Source organism: Microcebus murinus, chromosome 24 (assembly GCF_040939455.1).
Source record: "Microcebus murinus isolate Inina chromosome 24, M.murinus_Inina_mat1.0, whole genome shotgun sequence".
NCBI classification, from domain to species: Eukaryota; Metazoa; Chordata; class Mammalia; order Primates; family Cheirogaleidae; genus Microcebus; species Microcebus murinus.
Window position 1 is genome coordinate 8859825 of NC_134127.1, and position 27846 is coordinate 8887670.

The following is a 27846-nucleotide window of genomic DNA, read 5'->3' on the forward strand; positions in this document are numbered from 1 at the left end:
CTAGATCTCTAGGTTAAAAAATAGGATAACATTTATATAAATAACATTTATATAAATAAATATTATATATAATCTAATATATAATAGATTATAAAATAACATTTTAAATATTGTGTCATGTAGAATTTTTTTCCTTAATATATCTTGATTTCCATATGGGGAGTTTGTAGTTGAAAACTTGATCAAATGACACAGAAGCTTCTTGTCAATTAGTCACTGCTCTCAATGAATGAATTTTAAGAAAATTGAGGGAGGAATCATCACAAAGGGAAAATGTTGCTTTCAATACTTAATAATCTTAATGGATTGATTTACTTTAATCTTTTAATTTACTATTGGATCACTTAGCTATAATTAGGCAAACATTTCCAAATGCACCATTTTTCCTACCTTTGGGTCAATTCAATAATCTGTAAAAATTTGTTTTAAAAAGTCTTATTTAACGGAAATAAAGTTAAGAAATTGCAACCTTTGCATATATATTTCCAGATGCCTAAATAAAAATACCTCCTCAGATATGTTACATAGACTTTGTAAATCCATCTATGCATCAAGGATACATGTCTAATAATCAACAGTAATTCAACTTACCAAATCATGATTATGATCCTCTAGATGTTTCTAGTTAAATTTCTAAATTCTTTACAAGTTTTACACACTGCTTTCCGAATCCTATTTTTAGTGAGAATTAATTTCTGGCACCTCTTAATCTTCACTAGCCTTTTACTTTTGGTGGTAAATCATAGAAATTCATCATCTTTTTAAATGGCATAAATTTCAGGATTCTGACTTCTTGGTAAGATGAATGAGCTTTAAACATGAAGCAGAAGCAATGATTAGCTGCTTTACAAGAAAGACAACAGTAAAATAAAAAGAAACAATTATCCAAATAATATTTTCTTTTAAATCACATACCACAAATGGGTTTTCTATCCTAAACAATATTCTAAAAAATAAAATAACTTGATTTAAAAGTCTTCCCCTTGCCATGTTCTACTTTCTGTTATGATTATGTGTCATTAGGCACAATTAACCACAATTAACCTTTTTACTTCACTGTAAACTCCTTAAGCCCTATTCATCTCCCCCAATTATATCCTCTTCTCCCCTGACTACTTCCCAAGAAACATGCATCCACAGTTCCTAGCCTTATGCTGGAATACAGTAGGAACTGGGTTATTAACTATTTGTTTCTCTTAATTAAAGAGAGAGAAAGCGTTCAGTGATGTAGGAATCAAAGAGAAAAAACACAGAGCCATCAAATTTTATAATCCTACATTCACCACTCACTTGCTATTTGACCTTAGGAGTCACTATCCCTATCGATATTTTACTTTCCTTACTATTGAGATAAAGAGGTTAATAGTCCAGAATTCCTTTTAAAAATTAAAAGACTGATTAAATTTTTGATAATTACAAATAAAAGTTCTGGCAATATTTTAGCAAAGCCAGGCATTCTTAAGCGTGCTTCTGTCTCTCCCTCCCTCCCTTCCTCTCTCTTTTTATCCGTTTTTCTTTTGCTCTCTCCTTTTGATATTCTGTAAAAGCTTTGTCTTCACTCAAGAGAAGATTATAAAATATCTCAGCAAAGAACAAATCAAGAGCTCAAATTTGGCGAACAAATTCAACCTAAATACGAAATCATCTAAATACAGATAGTTACGAAATTGAATGAAGATGAGTATAGTTTTAGGATATAACCCACAGTGGCCCATATAATTGGTTTTTAAGATTTTGCTGACCTCTGGTAGAGATAAAATGAAAAGTGCCATTCCAGCATTTTTTTTTGATGATTAGTTGAACTATGTATTCACAGCACCTTTATTAAAGAAATGAATCAAGCATCCAAGCACCTCATATCCTAGATGCTTTATAACAAGAGTAGGATGGAGAAAAGTGGGAGATGCTCACAGATAACTACTAAAATCATTAATTTCTTTAGGTTTAACCTCAACTAGTGTTATCTCACACTTAAACAAGATCTGTGAGTTTCCCATACAATATTAAATGAAATGGGCTAAACATGCTTCTGTTTCTTTTCCAACTGGAAAAAAAAAACAAAACACAAAAACAAATCAAAATACAATTACTTCAGTAAAAGAAACTAGCAATTTTTCCAAATCTCCTTCATCATACAATATTTTTTTAAAGATCTGTATCAAGTACTGTGACTTTTAACTCAGAGCATTTTACAGATTTCGAAATGCTTCCCATGCGTTTGAAAATCGTAACTCAGTTCTCTACTTTTCTCCACTTTTCTTCCATGAGGCATCACTTACTTCCTGGGTTAAAAAAGAAGGCATTCTTAAGAATGGTTATAATGCCCTAATAAAGGGTCTTTTAAAAAATGATATTGCAATTGTCTTTAGTTTTCTAACTCACTATATTCTTCAGACTGCTCATCCTGCTTTAGTTTTATCTGCCCAAATTAAACAGAATTTTCAAAAATACCTATTTTTAATTTTCCTTTAAGATTCTGTTACTAATTATCTATTTCCTGATTTTTTTTTTCCAAAGGTTGTTTGCCCATCAGTGGTAGATGATTGTGTTGTGGTTTTCCTATCTAGCTCACTTTTTTTTCCCTTATTTTGACACAGAACTCCTCTCTATAATGAACCTGCACCAGCCAGTCCCCAGGGGGCTGGGCCCATCTGCCCTCACTAACCCCAACACACACAGCGGGACCACAGGACCCAGCCCCCACTCAACTGGAGTCATTAATCTCCCTGGATACAGTATTTTAGGGGCAGGGATATGATGCAATCAGAGCCAATCAGATGCTTCCCTAAAATTTGCTGTTTGGATAGGGAGTAGACTTTCTCTGCTTTAAAGACTATGAGCTATAAAGATAGGGGTTCATTTAGAGCTACCAGCAGCTATCTCCCTGTCAGGCCCAGAAACCCCCCTGGGAATGGAGCTCACTAACGTTTGCAGAGAGGCAAAGCTTAAAGACCAAGAAACCAGTAGGTTACAGCACTGCAGGCTCTGGACCAATTGGTCCCATCATGAACGCCAGTATAGTCCCTTTATATTTAACCTCTTTAGAGCTGAATTTCTATCACTTGCTACTTCCCTAAACCAAGTCACTGTCCAGAATTCTTATTTGGCTGCACTATCACGCTGTTCCTCATCCTTTTTCTCTAGCTGCTTCTTTTTTGGGGGGCGGGGAGGAAGCTTTTTCCTGTAGCTTCCAGGGTCTTTCAATTTAAAGGCCTCTCTTCCCAGCTTCCTGGATGTCAGATCCCTAGATAACTCGAAAAAAACTGAAGACCTATGAAAGCCACCAAGTGCAGCACATGTACCCTCATCACAACCTTGCTAGTTCTGTTCCCCTAGATGCTTTCTTGGTATACCTCTCTGTTTCCATCCTCTTGCATTCACTGAACCATTTCTTTTTTAAATTTTTTAAAAAATATTTATATATGGGGTATCCCAAAAGTCTCCATATAAAGGAAAAATTCTGTAATGAATTTTTTTTTAATAAAGGTACCTTTAGCTGCAATTTCGCATTTTCCCTATGTATGGCACCCTGTATAATCTATTTCACTGCTCTAGCTCTAATGGTTAAAAACACTATAGTTTCAATACTTCTCTTAAAACAGTCAAAATAAAGATATCCTTCCTTCTTCCACTTGATAACCAGAATGGAAGATAAAAAAATGTTGCAGAGAATATTCCAGTAAAAAGTCCCCAAAAGAATAAAATACAGAGAAGTAATTGCTCTGTATCTGATAATTTGCTACTAATGAATTTAACTATCATACAAAGAGTTTCCAGGATTTATGATATTATGCAATAAATTAAATAGTACTTAGCCTGGAATAAGGCAATGCATTTCTCCCAAACACCAGCTACCAGGGAGGAAGATGTGACTGTTTGATGAAGATCAGATTCCTTTTTTTTTTTTAATTTTTAAAATTTTTTATTTTTTTTAAAGGTTGTTCAAGTGAAGCAGTGGGATTGGAGAAGGGACAAAGGAATCTGTAACTGGTTGTGATCAATTAGTTGGAAACACCACTGCACTGGGACCAACCAAAGATCAGATTCTTATTAGCAGATCTTATTCTTATCAATGGCTTTAAGATTATTCCCATCTCTGTAACAGCATGTCTTGAAATACACCCACATTATTCTCAAAGTAACAAGTCACTCAGAAAGTTCTAGGCCAATAGTTTCTGCCTCCTTTTATAGTATTAAACTCTTGAATCTTATTGCCACTAACTGAGGACTGTCCTGTCCATTTCATTACTTTGTTAATTGTGGAGAGTGTGTTATTTCTATATAAAAGCTGGCTTTGGGTTAAGTATTGGGTAAGTGTGATTATATTCCTGGAGCTTTATAATAAATCCATTTTGATACCTTTTGTGTTTTTTTTTAAAGAAAGTTGTTCCTTAAGCTAGCTGTACAGATCCCATAAGACATTTGAATAAATGACCATGAGATTTGAAATGACAAGACTCAGATTTAAATTTCTGCTCTGCCACGTATGTGGTCTTTGAATTTGGACAAGTCCAAACTTCTGAATCTCAAGTCTCTCACTGGATAAGTGGGATAAAATCTAAGCCACAGAGTTATGTGAATAAATGACTCAAAATATGAAAATCTGTCTTATAAAATATAAAGTATGGTACACATATCATGTATTTATATATACATGTCACACACACAAACATACAAACATATAGTTTGAGGGCTCAAAAAGAATCATTTTGTAAAAGGTTAATTTCAACCAAATACAAAAGGTTAGAGCTTGATCGAAAGTTTTTAGATTATCTCATCCAGTAGTGGAGTGCAATGGAAGGCACTGAATAATTTTGGAAAGGGCAAAGGCAGATCTGAAGAATTTTATTACAGTTGCAGGCAGTACTTAAAAAAAGAAAAACGTAGGGCACGTTCACTTAAAATAAATGAACAGAACATGAAGGCAGTAACTTGTCTGTATGCATGAGTGGTCATGATATACAAGCACCAACTCTTGTTCTGTGTCACTGTGTTGTTGTCCTAAAAATCTGTAATGAACTCTCCAGACAATCGGAAAGATAGAGTAATATTAGTTGGGAAATTTTCTTTTTAAATTATTATTTTATTGCTGTATGATGGTAATTTGTTTGTCATTCTCTACAGTGGGCAGAGCCACCAACCCCTGGAAATGCCATTTATAAAAATATGAAAACACAATTTGCACTCAATTAGAAGTAGCTCTCTAACAGTGACAGGACAGGTTTACATTTTACCACCAAATAAAGACCTAACGTTGAAAAGCCATTTTTTTTTTCCAGCTGAGAATAATTTACTAAAGGTCTCCGCAGTTTCCTTTACCATTAAAGCAGGTAAGTCAGTTACAGCTGAGGGTGGAATGTATGAACCACAGGTCAAAAATCTCACCAATGGGCCATCCAGACCTGGTCCAATCTAATCAATACAGACAAGTGTGCTATTCCCAAGGGAAAATGCTGTATCTTGTTATGTCGGAAATGTCTTCGTAGACAAAAGACATTTTTTCCTGCAGCTCTTTCAGGTGCCAAATCAAAGACTGAATTGTTCATTTCATTCAGAGATTTCAGAGAGGATTTCTTGGATAAGTTCCTTTGAAATGCAGCCTTAGCTGAGAATATATAATATTTTGAAAAGGCACTGTGATTTGCTGGCAAAGAACTTTCAGCATCATCATTTAGGCTGAAAATCATAAACTAGTTTCCTTCTTCAATAATAAGGATATTTCCCAATGTTGTTCAAGTAAGATGTGAGGATTCCCTGATTTTCATCCTCTTACAGCCATGCCCCCTTTTCACGTAAGTTCTCTTCCATATATGGGGGAAGGAGGCACCTTAAAGCAGAGCTGTGCTAAATGATTTACATTCATTTTCTCACATTAGGCTTCCCAATGTATGTTTAAGACAAACAGGATCACACAGACAGAAACAGAGTCTCAATGAAGTTAAGTCACTGGCCTAAGATGACAAAGTAATTAGCAGCATTAGTATTAATATTTAGACCTAAGAGCATGAGTCCATCCTGTCTGTATTCTCTCCATTTCATTCACCTGTCATGCTTCGATGTGTAACATTAAGATCATAGGAGAGCAGGGCACTGTGGCTGAAGCCTGTAATCCCAGCCACTCCGGAGGCTGGGGTGGGAGGATCGCTCAAGGCCAGGAGTTGATGACTAGCCTGGGTAAATAGTAAGACCTTGTGTCTAAAAAACTTAAATTAACCAGGTGAAGTGGCTCCTGCCCTGTAGTCCCAGCTACTGGTGAAGCTGAGATGGGAGGATCACTTGAGCCCAAAAGTTAGAGGCTGCAGTGAGCTATGAATGCACCACTACACTCCAGCCTAGGAGACAGAGCAAGACCTTGTCTCAAGAAAGAAAAAAAAAAAATCATAGGGGCTCAACTGGTCCTAGTCAACTGATTTACCCTAATCTACCACGCATGTTCCCAACCCATCAAAGGCAACTTTTCAATCCAGTACAGACTTTTTCTTTGAGGCAACAAAACCTTATGCATCATAGCAGGCTAGAGTACTGAGTTTGAATGCTGCTTGTGGGAATTTGGACAAGATACATCAGTTTCATCACGTGTAAAGCGGAATAAGGTTTCCTCAGATCGTGAGTCATTTACGTAAAACACCCAACACAGCAAGGCTTCAATCAGTGATTGCTATTATTTGTATTTGAAACACATATTACTACTTTTAAGACAATTTCCCAGGGACTTATCTTCATTTTCTTTCCCAAGACTATTCACTAGACTCTTCAGCTTTCTTTCCCTCGTTTATATATTAAATTGGAATGGATGGTGCTTAATTCATTAAAGTGGCTGGAATAACAATTGTATTTTTTATAGCATTCAACAGAATTGTCTGCAAAACGGGGTCACCAAGCAGCTGGCACTTGAGAGAGAAGTCATTAAGGCTTGTTCTAAACAATCCATTTACTTTTTTTTGCTGAATCTATAAAAGGAGGTACAAGATAGTCCTATTGCCTGTTTTGTAAAGTTCTTTTCTTTCTCAAATGTGTCACTTATGTGTAACAGAACACTCATTTAGCCAATTACTTATTACTTTTTGGTCACAGATGCCTCATTTGCAAAACAAAATGACATAAAATACATGCCTGCTTCAGCAGCAACACATACTAAAATAACATAAAATAAGGAAAATAAGATAAAGGAAATAATGTTGATTTTATTAGGAGGGTATTATAATCAATTGCTTTAATTATAATTAACAACTCCAAAAACAGTCAATGTACAATGGAAGTTTCCAAATTCAAAAAAAAAAAAAGGAGTAATAAAAACTGTCTTACAAAGGGAAGGATGAATAACTCTGATATTTCATCCAAATTTACAAAATGGTAGAAAAAATAAATAGAAAGGAGACAAAACTGACAATGTTTGTAGATGAAAAATAAGTCCCCTAAGACCTCCAGTCAAGAATGATTTCCTTATTATTACATTGATTTAGAAAAATACATTATATTCCTGATTAGTATTTAAAGGCATGAGAAAAACGCTTATGATACATTAAGGAGATACGGGGATGATGCATAAGTAGGAAGTCAGAATGAAAAACACTTATTAGAAGAAAAAATATACTACTACATTATTTGCATTATTATTTTGGATGAGTAGATAGGTGATTTTTGTTTTCTCCTTTTGGGGGCCGAAGCAATCAGGCTTTGGAGCAAACAGATATAGCAGAGGAGACGGACTTGGCAGGGTTCTGAGCAGGAACAAGGACATAAACCATTACAACCGAACCATCTAAAAATGCACCCTGCAGTGAGCAGCTCTCCAAAGCTGCCCTGGCAGCAAGCATGCATTTCCCGTATAGGAGTGTGCAGGTACATTTGTACCTAGAGGACTGAAAAGTAACTAACTGGGCTGCCTCTCCATTTGTATACTGACCCCCAAAGCACACAGAACTATTTTTATATATCAAATGTTTGCTGAATCCATACTACTTCAGAAAGGCTTTCCCACATTTACTTTAGAAAACACCAATGTCAATAGTTCAAAGAACGCAGCCCAGGCAGGCATTGATTACATTATAAAAGCAGAATTCACTTCTCAAATACAGGGATTTACCTGCGTCTCTGTTCTGGCTAAAATAAAGAGAAAAGAAATCTCCAAGGCTGATTATTTCTGACTCATGAACTTATCCAAAAGAGTCACCCCTGTGACTTATTTTTTATATATTTTGAATTTTTAAGTCCAGCTTGTTGTCGCTGCTGATTCTTCAAGTTTTCGCCACCAGCCTTAACCAAATGGAGATATTTCTATATCAGCGCTTTTCCCTTGCGATGCAGAGTCCTGCGGTAGGCTGTCTTGAAATGGCTGGTGTGCCTCACACTGTTTTCCCTGTCATAACCAACACTGGCCTAGAATCATGGCTTGTGTTTTCAAATTATAGAGCATATTTACATGAGATCAAAAAATGTATGCACAGATCAATTCAACAGCATTTACTGAGACCCTCCCATGCATGCGGTGGGGTGACTGGTGCACAAAAATGGCACACCGACAGGGTTTAACACGATGGCACGCAAAGTCTTCTGTCTCAGTCCTAAACCATTACCAAATAGCAGGAAATAATTCTGCTGAGAGTTAGAGAGCATACTCAGATTTCAAAATTATTTCTCTCTCACTAATACTGTAATGAATAGAAATGTAAACCAAGAGATTCGTTTCAGTTCCCCAAAGCTCCCGAAAACCAAAAGAAGTCCTTCCTTCCATTCCCAAACTGCTCAGATGTGCTCAAGGATAGGATCCATTGCCCCACTGGTGATAGCGTAAAGGGTTCCAATTACTTTTCAATAACTTTATTCAATGAGTCATGAAGAGGAGGAATTATTCTCTGACAAAATGCCAAAAAAAGACCCTACCCTAAAAACCCCCGAAAAGTCAAACCCTAGTATTTGCTTTCCAATAATAAACACTTTTTAAAAAAAACCAAAGCTCAATATGATTCCTTATTGCTAGTTTCTAAAATCCACATAATTATACTAATCATTTTATAAGTAGAATTAAATAACAAATAACCCAGCCCAGCAGGGATTACCATTTTGGAGTATATTATAAGGATCCTTAGCACACAGAGGAAGCCATTTTAGCTCTTCCTTGCATTTCATTTCCTGTTTGATCTTACTCGATTATTGCCATCAATTCAGTTAAATGATGCTTTATGTAGCTAAAATATAGCCAAAATACCATATTTCATGCAATAAAAGATATTTTTACACCATTTAGCTACAGTTCTGGTACCAACAACCCTAAGGGAAAGACTTTAGACCAAACTGGGATCTATTTAAACAGATTGACAAAACCGCTTAAGTTGCCAAAAGTACAGACTTTCTTTTCAAGAGTTTCCTACCATGCTGATTGCAAAAGGAAATTGTTCCTTCAACACATTCTCCAAATTAGAATAACTAGGAACATCTATTTATTGAAGAGCTTATCAAGCTGAGAAATGCTTTAAATAAAGAGCCAAAATAAGAAAGAGAAAGACTATAGTTACAAGTTTAATTGTCAAGGTCTGATAAACTCCCCTGTTAAATACCAAAATTGAATAGTACGATAGGCTCAATTTATAAGTATCAAAAACTCTTTTTCCTAGTCCTTGTTAATTTCTTAAGTTCCCCTGACACAGAACAAAGCACCAATCAATCTAACAGTCGTAGAAGTCCATATGCACACGGCACATTCCACGTTCAACACATGAAAACTAATCTGAGATCTTGCCTAGGGACTTGCTTTCAAACATCCTCATAATTAGTCACTTGCTATCAAATCTGAATTAAGGGCATCTATATATAGTTTCCTCACTCCATCACAGCAGTCTTTGTAGGAGAACTGAGGAGTTTTTGGAATAGAAGCCCCAAACAGCTGGATATCATGCTTCAGACAGTTGTTGAAAGCATCAAGACAAGCTGAAAATAACCTACTAGGCCTCAAAAGCCATGTGATTATTTTCCAACATTCAAAGCCACCAGATTATCCTAAAACTAACACATAGGTGGTATCTTTTAACATTCTTATATCTACTGGGGGAAAGGGGGTACTTCATTGACCCCCAATATATTACCAGCAAATACCGTCCTGCTATCAAAATACCGTCCTGCTATCCCTTAATGAGGGCAGAGGATGGAAGTAAACATGATCTTCCGAAGCAGACACATTCCTTGGGTTAAAAACTAGTGAACAGAATATTTCAATATACTTACATGCAGAAGTATTTGCTCCTTCTGTTGACACTGATATTCTAATGGGAGACTCTATAAAACATAAAAGTGGAATGAGGGTTTATGGAGTCATGCCGCTTGGACTCTTAAATTAGAAATTTGCCAGGCTTGGGTATCACATGGAGAAAGAGGGCTTGAACACAGGGCAGCAGAAAAACTGAAGCATCTTTAAGTCAAAGGAAGGTATGTGCAATATTCAAAGACCACAAAGGAGTATTTTTGTAGTCTAGACCTAAAGGCTTTTAAAAGAGATGAAGATGGAGTTAGTCCACCTGCAAAGATATTCTACACACCCATTGCTCTATGAGCTTTTGAGAAATACCACGCTACACAGAGCCACACTACAGGTGAGACAGATAATTCCTTCTTGATTTTAAGAAACATAAAACCAAAAACAAGAACCTCTATATTTGGAGAGAATGAAAGTCAACTTTCATGCATACAAAAAAAAAAAAAAAAGAGAGTATTTCCAGGCAACTGGGATCTGCATAAACATCCTGACCAAACATAGTGTGGAATAAAGTCCATGCAAGCTCGACTGGAGCAATTATATTAGGATCAAACAAAACATGCTAAATAAATAATATAATAGTTAGGGATGCATAGTAGCAAGATTCTCTTAGGTAGCGAGGATAAAGGAAGGAAAACCAGTATGTAAGTATAGAAGGAGCATAAAACATCTCTCATGCAGTAAAGAAAGAAAACATGGGACCGATGGGTTTTCATTAGTATGAAGTAAGAGAAACTTAGTATCAAAGAAGGATGAAAAGTCAAAGCCAGAAAGTTATCAATATTTAAGTCACAATATCAGGAAGTAATAGTCGGTCAATCTAAATTCCCAAGACAAGCACTATATGAATTTAAAAGCTCAGGTTCCCAATGGAATCAGCTAATAATTTTTATACAAAAATGCCTAAATGAAAGGTGAAGAAACTCACAGTATTCAACTATTTGTTTTCTTTTTTTCTCTCTCCCTTTTCCTCCTTCCTTACCACCTTTAACATGAGAGAAAATGATGTCTTATCTCACAATTTTATTGTGATTATCAAATGAGAAGTAAAAATCTTTGTAAATAAAAAAGAAACATGTAAAACCAAGTTATCATTATACCTCTGAAATAGTTTTCTCAATCTCAGATCTCCAAAAATTTGTTTGCAAGATTAATTTTTAAAAGCTCTAAAGTTCTATTAACCATAGAATTAGAGAAAAAGAAAAATTAAAAAAATAAATATACAGTAGATTAAATGCATAGGTAGTGGAGAAATCTATGAAGTATGGTTGTACATGCATTAGTAGAGCTAAGTTTTAAGTAGCCAATATCTGCCCAGACTGTAACTGCTATCAGCAAATATTTTAGGCAAGTGAGAAATAAACAAAAACAAAACGCAACAGCATTTTAAAAAGTCAGGCTATGATTTTTTTTTTTTTTAAGTTTAATGATCCACAACTGGTCATTAGAAACCCTAAGGCCAGAGATTAGATACTGATCTATGATCCAGAAATACACTCTGATGAGTCAAAGAGCAGAGGCAACTAAGAGAAGCACCTAGAAAGATAAGAAAACTGAGCTTATAACCCAGATGTCTCCATTTGTCACTTGTCTAATGTCACTAAGCTGTGTCCAGAAGCAGATTTCTTTCTCTCATGTGTTCGTCTCAAGCCCAAGTTCGGACGTACAGCAAGAACCATCCTCCCTTAAGTAAAATCTAAAAAGTCAGAACAAAGTTGAGAAGAGTACTGAAGCAGAAAACAAGGACAGCTGAGATTTAGATGCAGAAAGGGTTTTGATTAGTACAAGGAGCAGCCAGCAGCTATGTGTGTCATTCTGGTTAGTAAAATTGGCCGGGCTTATTTTCCTTACCTGAAGACACATAGGCTCTTTCAGTTGAGGCTGGCATGCCAGTGATGATCTCTGCAAAAACAAAAGGTGATAGGATATTATGATGTACAATCAGGAGGCCGGGAGCTGGCACCACAGCCTGCTTTCAAAGTAAATATGAGTGTAAAGGAAGGAAATATTGCAAAGGAGTGATGAAAGTCCAGGCGTTAGCCATACGGAGAGTGAGAAATGCTAAAAAAAAAACAAACACACACACACTGTGCAAACAAACAGTTCTTCTTTCTTGGGCAAAGAGCATGAGATCAACTGTGCTCGAATAATTAGCAAGAATTCACTGCTACCACTCAGGTCAGTGAGCGAGAATCTCAGACAAAGAGACAGTGAGCTCCTCAGAAACAAAAGTATTAATAAGGGAAACAAGGAAGTCAAAGCCATAGGATCACAAAGCTGTCGTCAGAATTTTTTAAGTGATAGATCTTTGGAAAATTGCATGTCTGTTCAAAAATAAAAGCAAGCAATCTTTCTAGTTGGGATTGGTGAAAAACATCAAGTACTGGCATGGAACTCTAATGAACATTGTCGATGGTAAACAAGATAATTGCCTGATCGTAAGATAGGCATGTCAGATACTCAGGGATCAGGGCAGGGCACAAGATAAATAGGCAACTCCTACCCCAGAGAAATGAAAGATGAACCTGCACACTGTGGACTGGTCATTATCATGAGAATTGTGATAGTCTTATTCAAACTTTGAACTTGGTTTCTCACTGCCTTTATGATGGAATACAGGGTGGTGACCTTGTCTAACTAATTCTGTATTCAGTCCTCCTGAAAACGGCTTCAGTTTGTTGGAATCTAATATTTTCAGTAAGGTACAGTTTTAAGAAGGCTAGTAAGATGCAGAGATGCAATGACGGCTACCGTTCAAATTTTATTATAAGTCTTGTCAACTGACTCAACAGTTCATATTCCCTATCCAGGATGAAAGGATCATTTAAACCTATCGTGATACCATCTACCGTACAAAAATTACTAGATCTTACTGAAAATCCTAACCAAGTCATATATGACTTATTTTAATGTTTGAATTAATACTCTGTTAATCATGGAGTTAGAAATGTTCATTACCAATGTCATCATCTTCAATACACTGACTTCCACACTAGAAAAAAAATACTTTTCCCTGGGGCCATGGTGTTTTATTAAAACAAAATGATCCTTTCTAATTTGTCACTTCGTATTGTTTTCTTTGCATGAGTTATATGCAATGCAATCCACATTTTTAGAATTAAATTGTCAATATTAATTGTAACCTTAAGAAGCTCTACAAGTAAGAATTTCACAAAGCAACTGCAGGGTTTGGCTTCATGCAGCCTTGGGCTCAAGACTAGCCTGAGTTAAATACAACTCACACAGCAGTCAATGTGCTAAATAAATATATATGATCATGTAGGGCTGCCATGATTGGACTAGTCTAGTCCAATTAATGGACTAGAGAAATCAATAAGAGGTAAGAAGAATTAATCAAAGTGGCAATATTTCTTCAACTTTTGAAACTTCTCTAGAGACAAAAGGTTTTGTGGAATTGAAAGGGAAAAAAAAAAGATGTCATATGAGATTCATCAGGGAAATTTCAGAGTTAAGTGTCAGGTTAAGTACGAATCTATAAAGATCAGAAATATACCTTTAGTAAGACAAAAATGTGTCTTTATGGTGTAAATTACATGTGCATAGTCCTCCCTCATCTAGGAAGTGGAGGGCAAACAATTCAAGGAGTAAGCTTGTTGTCAAGACATCAAAGTTATCTACACCAGCTCTTACACCCACTACAGACTGGACAAAGTGAAAGGAGTTAGCATGTCACACTGTTTGAGATCCTTGGGACTTCCTCAAGCAGCAGGCACCAAAGGGGGCACTGTGAGTTGGTGACACGGTGATAACCGTTTCTGAAGCAGCTACAACTAGCTTTCTTGATTTGGGCTACAGAAAATGAAATTGTCCTTCTTTTGGAAAGTTTAACCTGGTAGAAATTTTTTATCAAACATTCACAGGGTTTGTTCTCCTCTAGGAATACAATACCTAGATGAAGATGAATGTTTCCAAAACAAAGCACCCACATTAAGGGAGGTGCGGCCTCTCTCTGTCCTTCATTCAGGACGCACCAATGACATTACGACCAGATTGAAGTCGCCAACTCAAGGAGCACGAGAGCTGGGCAAGAGTCCCAAGCCCAACTTGGGTATCAAGACTCTTTGGAAATTTATTTTTGACAAACCAAGTAGTTGTCCACTGTGACCTTCCAAGGGAAAAAAAAAAAATCAGAGCTTTTCTATCTCCGGCAGAAAAGACCTCAGATTAGAGTAAAGGTTAAGTGTAACATTTCCTTCTTTAATTGAGTGTTACATTAAAATACCAGAACAGGAGGTTACTACAAAGATGCATCTATATCAAGACAACTTAAAATAGCCTCCCTTCCTAAAATTAGGTATTTATCCTGGAGACCTTAAAAATATCTTTAATGATTATGGTTTCAAATACAAATTTTCTGAATTAATCTTGGGGGAAATACAAGCTGAGAAGTTAATACACATTTCTATGCCAAAGGCATCTTCGTTTTAAAATGAATCTTGCTCATGATAAAAGTTAATATTTTTATAATAATTAAAACCACTTATCAAGTATTTTTGTGTGTGCTATGGTAGAATTTACGGATTTAGAAGATAACTTTTTATTATAAGTATGATGGAAAATAATTTTACGTAACACTTACAGACCTTTAAGAAACTATTAAGTGCTACAATCTGCTTGATGTTTATTTAAGCAACATATTTTCCCATAGTAATTTGCTATATTAAATTTGTTAATTTATAAAGGACATCAAATTAGTCCTTCATTAGTGCAAATTAATAAGGATTTAGAATCATCAGAAATTGAACACAGCTGAATTTATGCTGACCACACAAGTAAACATAAGAAACATTACTGTATTTGTAATATCTGAATTCTTTTTTAATAAATTGGATGGATCTGTTCTCAAGAAAAAGTTGCAGTGTCTGAAAAATATCTTCTGGAAAGGAATTTTTCTAATTAATATGAATGTGTGACTTGTTTGAGGTTTTACCATGCACATAATAATTACTAAACATAACTATTTGGCAAAATACACATATACATATACTATATACAAATATACGTATGATGTGTCTGTGTATATTTCAACTTGCATTTCTGTGACTCTTTTTCTAAAATCATAGGTCACTGTCATGCATACAAAAATTCTGATTAAGTGATTTTTCAAAGATTTAAAAAGTGGAGACATTTATTAGCACTGGTAAAGATGACTTTAGGGACATCTTTGAATATCTGAATTCTTCTTGCTCATAATGAATGTTTACTCAAAGTGACTGAAAAATTTCAAAATTAATAAATAGTGTAGATACAGGATGGATACTATGCATTGGAAAGACAACTCTATCGTATTTCACTCATGTTGTTCTTGTTTATTAGTCTTCATGGGAAACCTATAAAATATAAACTACATGGAGACTGCTATATGAATTATAAAACATATTTTACATGCTTCTCAATATAAGTATATGCTAATCACCAATATCAGAACATTTCTAACAGCACTGGCAATTTGGGAGGGAAGTAAGGCTAAGCCTGTTACCCACATGAGCCAATATTTTAAAGCACCAATTGGAAACTTCATCAAATTTTATAAAAATAGTATTTTTCTGCTCATCTCAAATGAGACAGCTATTTTATTGCTATGAGCCCAATCAGTCCTATGGGATCTTGAATCTCATGCAAATAATTTTTCTCCTGGTTTAAAAAAAAAAAAAAACTTAGGAGATGATTGATTACTTGTATATTCTCCTGTATTAATCTTTGAAAGGAAAGCATTACTTAATTAATTTGAAACCCAAACAGGTCTATTATTCTCTTCCTTATTCTAATGCCCAGGAGTTTTCATAGAGCTTATTACCTAAAAATTAATTGCTAAGTCAAGATTTCCTATATAAAGACCTACCCAAATAAACTACAAATAAAAATGAACATATGTGAGGTGTACAGCATAGTGAATATGGTCATTTCAATTTTCAAATATGAATTCATGAAAGGAATCACTCATAATTCATGATCTAATAATTACTGCCTATGAGATCCATCTTTATATGAAAACTTAACTACACTGTGTTAGCCTTACATAGTCCCAGAAGTAATTAGCAGATTGCATAAGTTGACAAATGACAAATTCTTTTTTCCAATTCCAAATAAAGAAGGGATTGAAGGGCATTGGAAAAGGCAGAAAACATAAACATTTCTAAAATGTAGGTTAACAAAATGATTGACTATGCATACATCCTTTTTTAAATGTTTGGAAATAGTGGAAGTATGGTCGTTATTTTACTCAAGCATATAATGTTTCAAGAGGAATTTCTTAATTTTTTTAACATTTCATTTATAAGTAGTCACTAATCTAGGTAGATCTAAACAATTAGCTTATTGCAGAAGACTTTATTATAATAATAATTATTATAGCTGTCTTAATGGGATTAAACATAGTTCCAAAGATCAAGGTCATCGAGGAAAAAGAAAACAGCCTCCCACGAATGTCTTCCCCAAACAACTCCTCATCTTTCTTGGAATCTTGTATCTAAATATATTCTAAACATCTTAGCAAGATTTAAGTCAATCACAAGGAATTCTTTGTATAGGAAGAAATTAGATTGCAGCAATATACCAAGATCATTGATCAAGAACACTTGTACAGAAATTCTTAAACCATAACCACGTACTTCTTAGGGAAATATGGGACCGGTGAGTGAGAGAACAAAAAATAAACAAAATGACTAATGTTTCATAGAAAATATAAATTAAAATCTCACAGGGAGTTTTACATAATGCAATGCTTTGACACATTCTCACTTTGAAGACTTTTTTTTTTCTGGGATACCCAAGGAAACAAGAAATTCTTGAGAATTCCACTCTCTATTGGCCCAAGTTAAGAGCAAATATATGTTTGGAAAGAGATGGTTTAGCTGTGTGGCAATTTATAACCACAGCGGAAAGTGTGCTTTTTCCGTCTAAAAGAGTGTTTCTGTGCAACCTTTGCTCAGATTTAGAGAAACAGGGATGTGACAACCCAAAGGTGGCACAACTGAGCCCCAGAGAGCTCAAGAGCCAATTGAAACTTTCCTGGTAACCAGATTTGAATGGAAGATAGCAGATTCATAGGCAGCTGTGGAAGACGGTGAGGGATCAGGACGATTCTATATTTTCCTTTTGGCATAACTAAGCTGGGCTTGGTGGTTCACACCTGTAATCCTAGTACTCTGGGAGGCTGAGGGGGGAAGACTGCTTGAGGCCAGGAGTTCGAGACCAGCCTGAGCAAGAGGGAGACCCCATCCGTACAAAAAATAGAAAAATTAGCTGGGCATGGTGGCACGGCCTATATAGTTCCAGCTACTCGGGAGGCTGAGGCAGGAGGATCGCTTGAGCCCAGGAGTTTGAGGTTGCTGTGAGCTAGGCTGATGCCACGGCAGTCTACACTCTAGCCAGGGCCACAGAGTGAGACCCTATCTCCCAGACAAAACAAAATAAACTCTGCTAATCAGCTTCTTGCTAAGAGGAATTTTAAACAGGTCAAAATTTGGCATTACAAAGAAGCATCATAGGTGACAGAGAAGAGAGAAGATGTAGAAAATAGTAAAAAAAAAAAAAAAAAAGTTAAGAAAGAATCTGAGGAACATTAAAGGTAGAAACACTAGAGAGAAGTGACACAAACTCCCACTGTTTAGATTCTCAGAGATGCCCTGGGTACAATTCCATTTGTCATAATGAAGTTCTAGCTCTTCCCTCCGAAGAATCCCTTTCTCCTCATGCCTCATACTATCCCTTTAGCTTCTGTTCTTCCCAAACAAGAAAGTGTCCCTTAAACATCTGCAAACACACAGATGCAGAGTGAACCAGGCTCTACCAGGAACTAAAGAAACCCGGGCTGAAGTCCCCTTTTGCTACTGAGTATCTTTGTGATACTGAATGAGTTTGTTTTCGATGCTAAAGCTCCAATGTCTTTTTGAATACAATGAGAGGGCTGAATGAGGATGACCCATTCCTACCATTCCAAGAAGAAAATAAAAACAAGACCACCTAGCATTGTAAGCGAGATTCTTCACTGTTTTCTTTTGATGCTTTAAATAAATCAGTAAGAACGCATTCCTTTTGAAAGAATTTTAGTTGGTTAAGAATGATGCACTTAATATATTCCATAAACTTCTCTTTATTCTTGCCAGGTAAAAAGAAGAGTCATTATCAAAAATATCTTGACTTTTATTTCTCTGCACTATAACTGGTCAATGCTACATATTCAAATTTGAGCACCAGACCAAGACTTGAATGAATGAACATGGAAAGATGAATTGGATGTGTCTCTTATGAGAGAAATGTGAAAAGCCACATTATCAGACTTTCAGTACCCCAAAAATTAAGAAAAAAGGAACCCTGTGGATTTTTGCCAGAGATAATATAATGGTAAAGAATTCACTGCTTAATCTTGGAAATCAGAAACCATGCAATAATCAACATACTACTACTGTCAACACTCAGTGAGACCATGACAAGAACTCTAATTTTATTTTCCTGGGACTTTATACTATGCATAGCTACCCAAATCGAATCCAAGTGTCAAAATCATAATTCAACAGCATTAACCACGAGGAGACACACTGAACCAAGCCAGTGACAAACAAAACCATCTTCAAAATATGGCATAGTAGAAGGTGAAGAATTACTCACTGAAATTAATTTTTAAATCTGTGTTTCATATAGCATCCTGTAAAATTCCACATGGAATAAAGTAACACTAGCAAAATAATATTGCTTAGCCTATGCTGATTACAAAAACGAAGTGATGTTATATTTACTCATAAAAATTTTAAGTGGCTTTTAGATTTTAAACTATAATAAACACAGCTCGTAGTGGAAACGATTTCTCACTGCTCTCCCTGACTCTCTGTGGAAGAAGATATTTACAATGAAAGTAATAAACTTTGATTACGATACTATAGCACAGGCTGGGGAGAAGTCCAGAGAGGGCTATGTATTAACCTGGATCTTCCCAGCCCTATTTCATATTTTTATCTCATTCCTTTCTCCCTATCCTATTACATTATAGATGGATCAAGCAATAAAAACTCTTATCAATCTCCCATGAAATTAACCCTGAAAGTTACTTTTACTCTTCCTGTGCTAACATGGCATTTTTACCTTATCCCTTAAAGAGATCATGTCCTGAAAAGAGACATGCTTGCTTTTTTCTCATCGCCCACCAAGAAGCAACGCAACTAGGCTTGCTTTTATAAGAGATGGCGGATTTTGTAAAGGCAATAGTCAACTGGCTTAATTCCAAAAGGAAAGAAGGCACCGAAGGTTATAAAATAGCATCTGATTATTCCAAGAGATTTTAAACAAGCATTGTCAAGTCACTGTCAGCTCCTAGAGATGACTCAATCAAACTGTGGAGTATTAGGGTATTATGAATCAAAGAGCCATCAGCTGTGGTTCTTTCACTTTCCCACAGTAAGTAGGTAGCACTTCCTACCTCTAAGTCATTCATTCATTTGACAGATATTCCCTGGCACTATTCTGAGGAAAGCTGAAGCTAAAGCCATATGCACAGTAGCAAATTCATTGGCTCTAAGAGTCTCCCTAATTTTAAAATTAATGGGCCTAAAAAAAATTAAACTTTCTGCTGCCCACAGCTGGATATAATCATTTAACAACCTATGTAGGAATACAAATTGCCAATAATGAGTCAGGACTGTATTTTGTATATATACACACAAATGTAACATACATATATGTAGACGTATATTTTGTAAGTGTATATAAATACATTCTGTGCAACAGTATTCTGTTGTTAACAGAGCCAAAGATTTGATTGTCCTTCCTGACCAACCTCTTTCTTTTAGCAACCCATCCTGTCTCTGCTACTCATGACCTTGCTCAAATCCTTTTTTAAAAAATCTGTGTATATCTTGGGTCTGTATCATCTCGTGGAGTGAAGGGCTTTATGGAAGAGACACAAGATACCTGAAATGTTTGCTTTTCTTTCTAGGCTTGTAATTTGTGCACAATGAGATTGAACACACCAAGTTATCTCAAGTCTTACCCCATGTCTTGATCACTCCTCTTACAGTACACTGAGAGACAGAACGCAGTAGGAATCTCTTACCATTGGAGTCCACAATGGTGATATTGGCAGAGGCACTGTCATTTCCCAACTTGCTGATCACTTTGCACATATACTCTCCAGAATCAGCAAGCGAGGCTCTGTTGATGCGAAGTTCTGACTTCCTGTGAGATCAGGACCAAAGCGGTGTAAGTGTAGATCACAGAAACCCAATAAATAGCGAAATATATTTTTCTACAGTTTCAGAGTTCTCAAACTCTTTCTCCCCACTGTGCACATGTGTTAAAAACACAACTTGCTATGACATCGATTTGACTGCATGATGTGTGTGACCCACAGCAAAATTGGGATGCATGGCATTTAACCAATACCATGGATATCATTTTAATTTTGCCATTCAAATCAGTTATTTAAAGGAGATCTTCTCTAATTTTTCTTTGTACTCCTCTAGTACCACCATTAATCACATTACACCTTAGATCTTTAAACCCCATTGGTAAATTTTCTTTCCTCTCTGTATCTAAATCACTGGCCACTAGGGTTTGAGAATACAAAAAAGTATAAAATCATTTCTTACAAGTCTGGTACAGACAGATACTTAATGAAGACTAGAACAGATAAAAATACTTTTTGGACTCCTCAGTAGAGTAACATCAAGAATAATGTTAAACTTGAATGAAGAGGATTTATCATTTCCAAAAGGAAGAGAATTTTTCTTTCCTTAAGACTGTCATTACTAGGAACACAGTACCACATGAAAGGTTCTTAATACTGGAATAAAAATCCATACAACTACATCACATATTTTCATAAAACTCTGAAAATGAAATCAATAAGTCATTATATTTTTGAACATGGGCAGCACTGTGATTTGCATTCGTGTTTTACTGTTGCACATAGCCTGTAATTTAAGTAGTCTCAGGATATAAAAACTCAGTACAATTGGGATTGGTTGAGAGTTTACTAAAGCCTTTCTAAAGAATACTTCTAAAGCTGGGTGTGGTGGCTCACACCTGCAGTCCCAGCTGCTCAGGAGGTTGAGACAGGAGGATGGCTTGAGCCCAAGAGTTCGAAGCTGAGTGCACTATAATCATGCCTGGGAATAACCATAGCACTCCAGCCTGGGCAACACAGCGAGACCTTATCTCTTTAAAAAAAATATATCCTTCTATACTGTAGCCTGGACTCCCCAAGGGAGGACAATAGGCAAAATACAAGGCAGGAAGGAAAAATAGCAATTCTTCTGGTTGAAAACCTCCCATATTATATTTTGTTAGTTTTCTCGTAAATTTTCTGGTTTTCTTGTCACATAATATTATTAATGAAGTAAGATCAATTGTTTCAAATTTAATTCTTACTATTCTCCTCCAGTCTATGAAACTGAATCACCCAAAGTTCCACATGTAAGTCTCATGGACTTCTGTGTCTTGTGTTTCTGTTTGTGTCATTCCTTCCTCCTACAATAGGCGCCCTGTACTTCTACCCATCAAAATTCAGCTGACCTTCAGGGCCCATTCTCAAGGGCCAACTGTTTCATCGGGGCTTTCACGATCATGCAGCTGGAGCTGCTCTCTCCCTTGTCTAAATTCTGACAGCCCTGAGTATCTCTCTCTGGATCCTCTTTATTAGGGCTCTTTGGGTGGATCTCATCTCTGGACCTGGGACATATACTCTGCAAGGGTAGGAGGTCTGTCATATAAACTTATTGGTCTCCTCTTATATATCACTGCTTTGTCCTTGGTGTGCCTTCATGCGTGATTGGATGTTTGAATAAATGAAGAAAATATTTGGCTGATCTCATGTAAACTCTCAGCTGGACTCAACATTCCTAACGCTGGCTGTGGGAATGGAAGATGCAATAGTAAGAAGGCACAGCCCATCAGAGGTGGCACAGACCAGGGGGGCAGCAATACTCAAACCAACATGTGGATTGAAAACTCAAATTCAGTAGTAATGACTCACAATGGCATTAACAGGTGAATCGGAGGGACCAAACAAAACAAAACCATCTATATTCAAATAAGTTCGGAAAACATTAGGTTAAACGAAGATAGTTCTTTTTTTTAATCCCACAAAATTTCTCAAGGACTTTAATATGCTAATGTACTCTCCAAAAGGAGGGTGCTCTTGTTTAGTTTTTCTCAAACTTATTCTTCTCATTCACATAGCATACCGTTAATATTTTCTGAAAATAATGATCTATAGAGAAAAGTTGACCAAAAAATGGGCCTAATATAATAATAGCCTTGTTTATCTATGTAATAGGGAGAGCACTGAGGCCCATTTAAGGAATAGTCACATTTGAATCACAGAGGTTATTCACAGAGAAGTTTCCCTGAAGTGTATCCCTATAAACTGAAATAGGCCATTTTGATGACAAGTAGATACTAAGTTGTAGTAATAAAATATAAGAACTTTTATAATGGTTAAAATACAAAACTATTAGGATATCACACCCCCTGTTGGGTTCTGATAACCTATAAGCCTGGTTTTGAGTACTCAAAATATTTTTAAATGAATTATCAGCTACTTATATACCTAGTCCACACAAGACAAGTTGCCTTCATGACAGATGCCCTTGAACAGTGAGAAACAATGTGATAAATACTATAAGGTTTTCCAGCCCAATGTTTAACATTGTTTGCTAAAAGATTTTTTATGTATGATCATGAAACCACTAACAAGAAATAAATCATGAAGAACATCAGTATGAAGAATAATATCCTGACTTTGAACATCAGGATATCAGAGAAAAAGTAAATTCCTGCACTAAGAAAATAGTAATTTTTCTTGTTAAGTCCCCAGATTCTGAGATAAGATTATTACAACAGCATCCCAAGAATGTAAACTCCAAAATTATTACAATACCCTCAAGAACACTCCATCTTTCCTACTTATATAAATCTAGGAACAATACTGTTTGTATGTAAAGAACTCTTTCTTGACCCTGTGCAATTACTCTTTTAACTGTGGAACCGGATTGAACTATAAGAAACATGGTAATCAAATTTACAATTAACATCATCTTAAAGGGATAGTTCTTACAATCAAAATTCTTTTGATAGGCCTGGCCAGTGTTTCCTGGAATACTATTCTAGTAAGGTAATCAAATGTTATGCTTTTAAAAAATATGGAGAGGAAGACATAAGAAAGGGAAAAGAAAGAAAAAAAATGTTGTATGCTAAAATAAATGTTACATTAAATAGGTTGCTTTAAGATAGTACTTTATGCAAATTCTGTATGGAGCATTTTTTTTTTTTTTTTTTTTTTTGAGACAGGATTTCACTCTGTCACCCAGGCTAGAGCGCAGTGGCATCCTCAGAGCTTACAGTAACCTCAAACTCCTGGGCTCAAGCAATCCTCCTGCTTCAGCCTCCAGAGTAGCTAGGACTATAGGCATGATCCCCCATGCCCAGCTAATTTTTCTATTTTTTGTAGAGACAGCTCTTGCTCAGGCTGATCTCCAATTCCTGGTTTTAAGTAACCCTCCTCCCTCAGCCTCCCAAAGTGTTAGAATTATAGGCATGAGCCACTGCACCTGGCCTGTAACTGTGAATTTCTAAGGCAGGCGTGACACGTGGCCACAGAATCCTTTCTATACAGAACACCATTGGGAATTCTAGCACAGTACATCAATGGGCCAAGACTTAGATTCACTTTAATCAAGATAAGCATAACAAATGATTCAGGTTCAAAAATCAGTGGCTTCTAGAAATACAAGAGGAGAAAGATATGCCTCGACTACAATATATGTAGAAAAAGGATTTCAATTAGCTATACATTTAAAATTAACCCATTTTTTAAAAACTGTTTTTAAAAGAGAGAAGAAAAAAGAAACTTATGCGTGCTCCAGCCAAGTTAGTATTAAAACAGAGCATGAATTAAATAAGATAAAAGTCCTAATACATAGCTCATTGGCTGGATCACATCTAGAATACTGAATTATGCTTGGGAGTGATGTTTGATGAGAAATAACAGTAATTAGAGGACTTTAGAAGAGGGTGATCAGAATCGAAGAGGGCCTAGAAATCTTATCACTAGATAGGATTCTGTTTAAGACACAGAGGTCTCACTGGCAGGCAATTATGAATGAAGAATGGGTAGCCATTTAGATATATTTCCTGGCTGCCATCTGGAACAGGAAATTATTTGGGGTTGCTAAGTCTTACAGGAAAATTAAGTCTTACAGGAAAAAGAAGGCATGTTTTGGATGATAGTATAAAGAAGAACTTTTTGAGCACGCAAACATGGATAGGGTGTCTGGTGAGAGATTCATGTCTGGACAGCCACCTGCCAAGCATATTCTTACAGGAATATCTCTATGCAAAGAAAGACTAAATTAGATCAGTGGTTTCAACTATTTCTGCAACAAAATCCCGTTTTAAAACGAAGGCTTAAATCAGAGCCTCATATTCAAAAATACCATAAAGTATTCAGGTTAAAGTGGTTGGCAACCCTTTTTGCAATTCAATAGAAATTTAGAATTCTCCAGGGACACAACTGAAAAATTACTGATCTAGGTGATCATTAAGGCTTCCTTGAACTCTAATGACACATTTAACTATGAGATTCTTCAATCCTTGTGTCCTAGAGTTAGGACAGAATGACGTAAGGAAGGGCCAAATTTTTCTTGAAAATTATTTATTGCAAAAAGATTTGGGGCCATGGGTACAACAGCCTTGTTTTTCTACTTTCACTAGGTTACCACACAGTATCTATAAGAAAGACGTTAACTCAGAAAAATTATTGAATTCCCTTCTAGTCATGAATTTAAACTTCTGTCCTCTCATTGATGAGTTTTCTGAGGATCTAGGGAAGGGCTGGTGTTTCAGCGAATTTCTACCTTCTAAAAATATTGAGTTAATTCCTGTAAACTGTTTAAAACAATGCTTGCAATATAGTAAGCTCTCAATAAGTGTTAGCTATGATTATGATAATTACATTCTACATTCCTAAAATATTTGGATTTTTATAACAAGCATGCATTACTTTTGGAATAAGAAAAAATACTATAAAGTAAAAATTAATTAATGCAAATTTGTAAGTGAAAGTTATAAACATTAATATCTTTTTCACTTTTTGTATCAAAAAGCACAATTTTTTTACTAAGTGCTCAGAAGTTTCCAATGGTTTTTATTTTTCTTATTTAGCTTGAATTTTCTACTACAATTTACAGGTTAACCCTTTGCACTTGCTTGCTTTTTTCTTGATTCCTTTATTCCATTCGAGATTTAATTTTTTAAATACTCCATATTTTACAAAGCTCAGCAATAGAATAAAAAACTGGAGTTTCTTTTCATACCAACTTATTTGGATTTTTTTTTTTTTTTTTTTTTTTTGAGACAGGGTCTCACTCTGTTGCTCAGGCTAGAGTGAGTGCCGTGGCGTCAGCCTCGCTCACAGCAACCTCAAACTCCTGGGCTCAAGTGATCCTTCTGCCTCAGCCTCCCCAGTTGCTGGGACTACAGGCACGCGCCACCATGTCCAGCTAATTTTTTCTATATATATTAGTTGGCCAATTAATTTCTTTCTATTTATAGTAGACACGGGGGTCTTGCTCTTGCTCAGGCTGGTTGAGTAATCCACCCGCCTCAGCCTCCCAGAGTGCTAGGATTACAGGCGTGAGCCATTGACTTTTTTTATACTTCAAATTATTGATACATTCGAAGAGTAATTTAAACTCTATAATTTTTGCTAACCGTGTCGAGTCACACTTGACATCCGAGTACAAGGGGTTAAAATGTAGATATGGAAGATCATCTCGGTCTATACAATTTTATTCTTCTGACCCCTAAGGAATCATTTAAACTGTGCTTGTGTGTGCGTGTGTGTGTGCGTGTTCAATACTGCTTCAGATACTGGAAAACTGTTAATCATGACAAGGGCACAGAAGGGAAAGAGGGATTCTTTTTAAAAAAGAGAGAGAGAGAGAGAGAGAGAGAGAAGGGCAGAGTCTTGCTATATTGTCCAGGTTGGTCTCGAACTCGTAAACATAACCAATCCTCCTGTCTCAGTCTCCCAAGCAGGTGGGACTGCAAGTGTGTGCCACCACACCTGGCTAAAAGGACTTTTTAAGCAACAGAACCAGGTACTGTACCAAAAACCTTGCATAAAACATATAAAATTGCCACTGAGTATTCTCATTTTTTACATGAAAAAAATGGAGATTTCCTTACATATGAAGTTCAAGTGACGTGCCAGAGTTGCCTAGCTAATAAGAGAAGGCAATGTGTATACACGTTTTCCATTATAGAATCAACGAATGGCAGCCACTGACAATGGGAAAAAATATTCTCAAAAAATTTTTTAATGTGAACAAATGAATTAGAGCCATTTTTAAACAAAATTAAAATACGTAAGTGTTGAAATGAAGAGCTGAGGCAAAATTAAGGATGTCCAAAGTGTGTGAAATAGACAAACAACAGGAAGCTGGTCTTTAATAAGGCGAATATAGGACGGATATTTAAATGAGGTCAGTCTGACGGCCCCCAAACACGAATCTGTCACACACTAAGTTCTTCAACCAGTTTGCTTGATCAAAATCACCCACCAGGCAAGGAAAACAAAGAACAAAGGGAGAAGCAGACACCTAGCATGAGGGCAGTTTCCATTTCTTTTAATTGGTCCCACACACAGCTTAGCCAAACAAAACAAAGGCTCACATGTGAATTCAGAATCATAGGAGAACATGTAGGAATGTAGTTTATAGTTTATACGAGGCCACGATTTTACAAAGTAATAAAAACTGCACATTGCTGTGAAATCTTTTCATGACCCCAAGGGATTAAAAGGAAATTCTGGCTGCTCTGTATAATCCAGATGATAAAATGTGAAAAAGAAACCTAGACTAAGGACTGGAAAATAGTCAATGTTTTATTTAAATAAAGACAATCACAGGGAAATCCTAAATCTCAAACTAAAATTCACCTCTGCTTGGTTGATCAGAGCCTAAGATAAAATTTAAGTCAAGTAACCAACTAACCACCACAACACGTTAATAAGTCTGAATATCTTTGAAATGAAAGATTTATTATTATATGGATGAACCTGAATTATAAGATTTTTAAAATTAAAGACATTACAGTAAGCCTAGGCATGCCAAGCCCTGTGTTCTGATTGTATATAACAAAATCACACATTGTTACAAAAAGACACGAGACTCAGATCTATTTCAAATCTAAGTTTAAGCATTCATTACCATTATGATATACAGGAAGAAACTTAACTTCCTTTATTCTCAGGATATTAATTTTTAATGGTATAAAAATAATAATGTCCATTCTACTTATATTTACAGAATAAATTGAAAGCATAGAGTACTTAGCAAATTTTAAATTTACATTCAACTAGATCCTTTAACCTTAAAAAAAAAAATCTGCCAATACTATGTTTTATAAAAAGATACAACTTCAGAAATGACAAAATGCCCAATTCTGACAACTGATAAGCTGATCACTTATCAAGTAACTGTCCACTCTGCACAAAGGAGGGTCTTCTAGATCAAATATGTTAAATGTTTTGCTGAGAGTAATTTGTAGTCACATAACCTGAATACATTTTTCCCATTTAA

General features: G+C 35.8%; 1 protein-coding gene across 6 annotated transcripts in view; it reads right to left on the reverse strand.

Moving 5' to 3' along the window:
• The window catches only part of NRG1 (neuregulin 1), a 1019909-nt gene that overhangs the window by 140463 nt on the left and 851600 nt on the right, over positions 1-27846 (reverse strand). For 3 of the 6 annotated variants that reach the window (XM_075997402.1, XM_075997399.1, XM_075997401.1), the window contains exons 3-5: positions 20319-20440; positions 12101-12151; positions 10222-10272 (exon numbers count right to left, since the gene is read on the reverse strand). In XM_075997402.1, the coding sequence (XP_075853517.1) occupies positions 10222-10272; positions 12101-12151; positions 20319-20440 (224 nt within the window). The remainder of the gene's footprint in view (positions 1-10221; positions 10273-12100; positions 12152-20318; positions 20441-27846) is intronic. The other 3 variants (XM_075997404.1, XM_075997403.1, XM_075997405.1) reach the window with 1 other exon arrangement.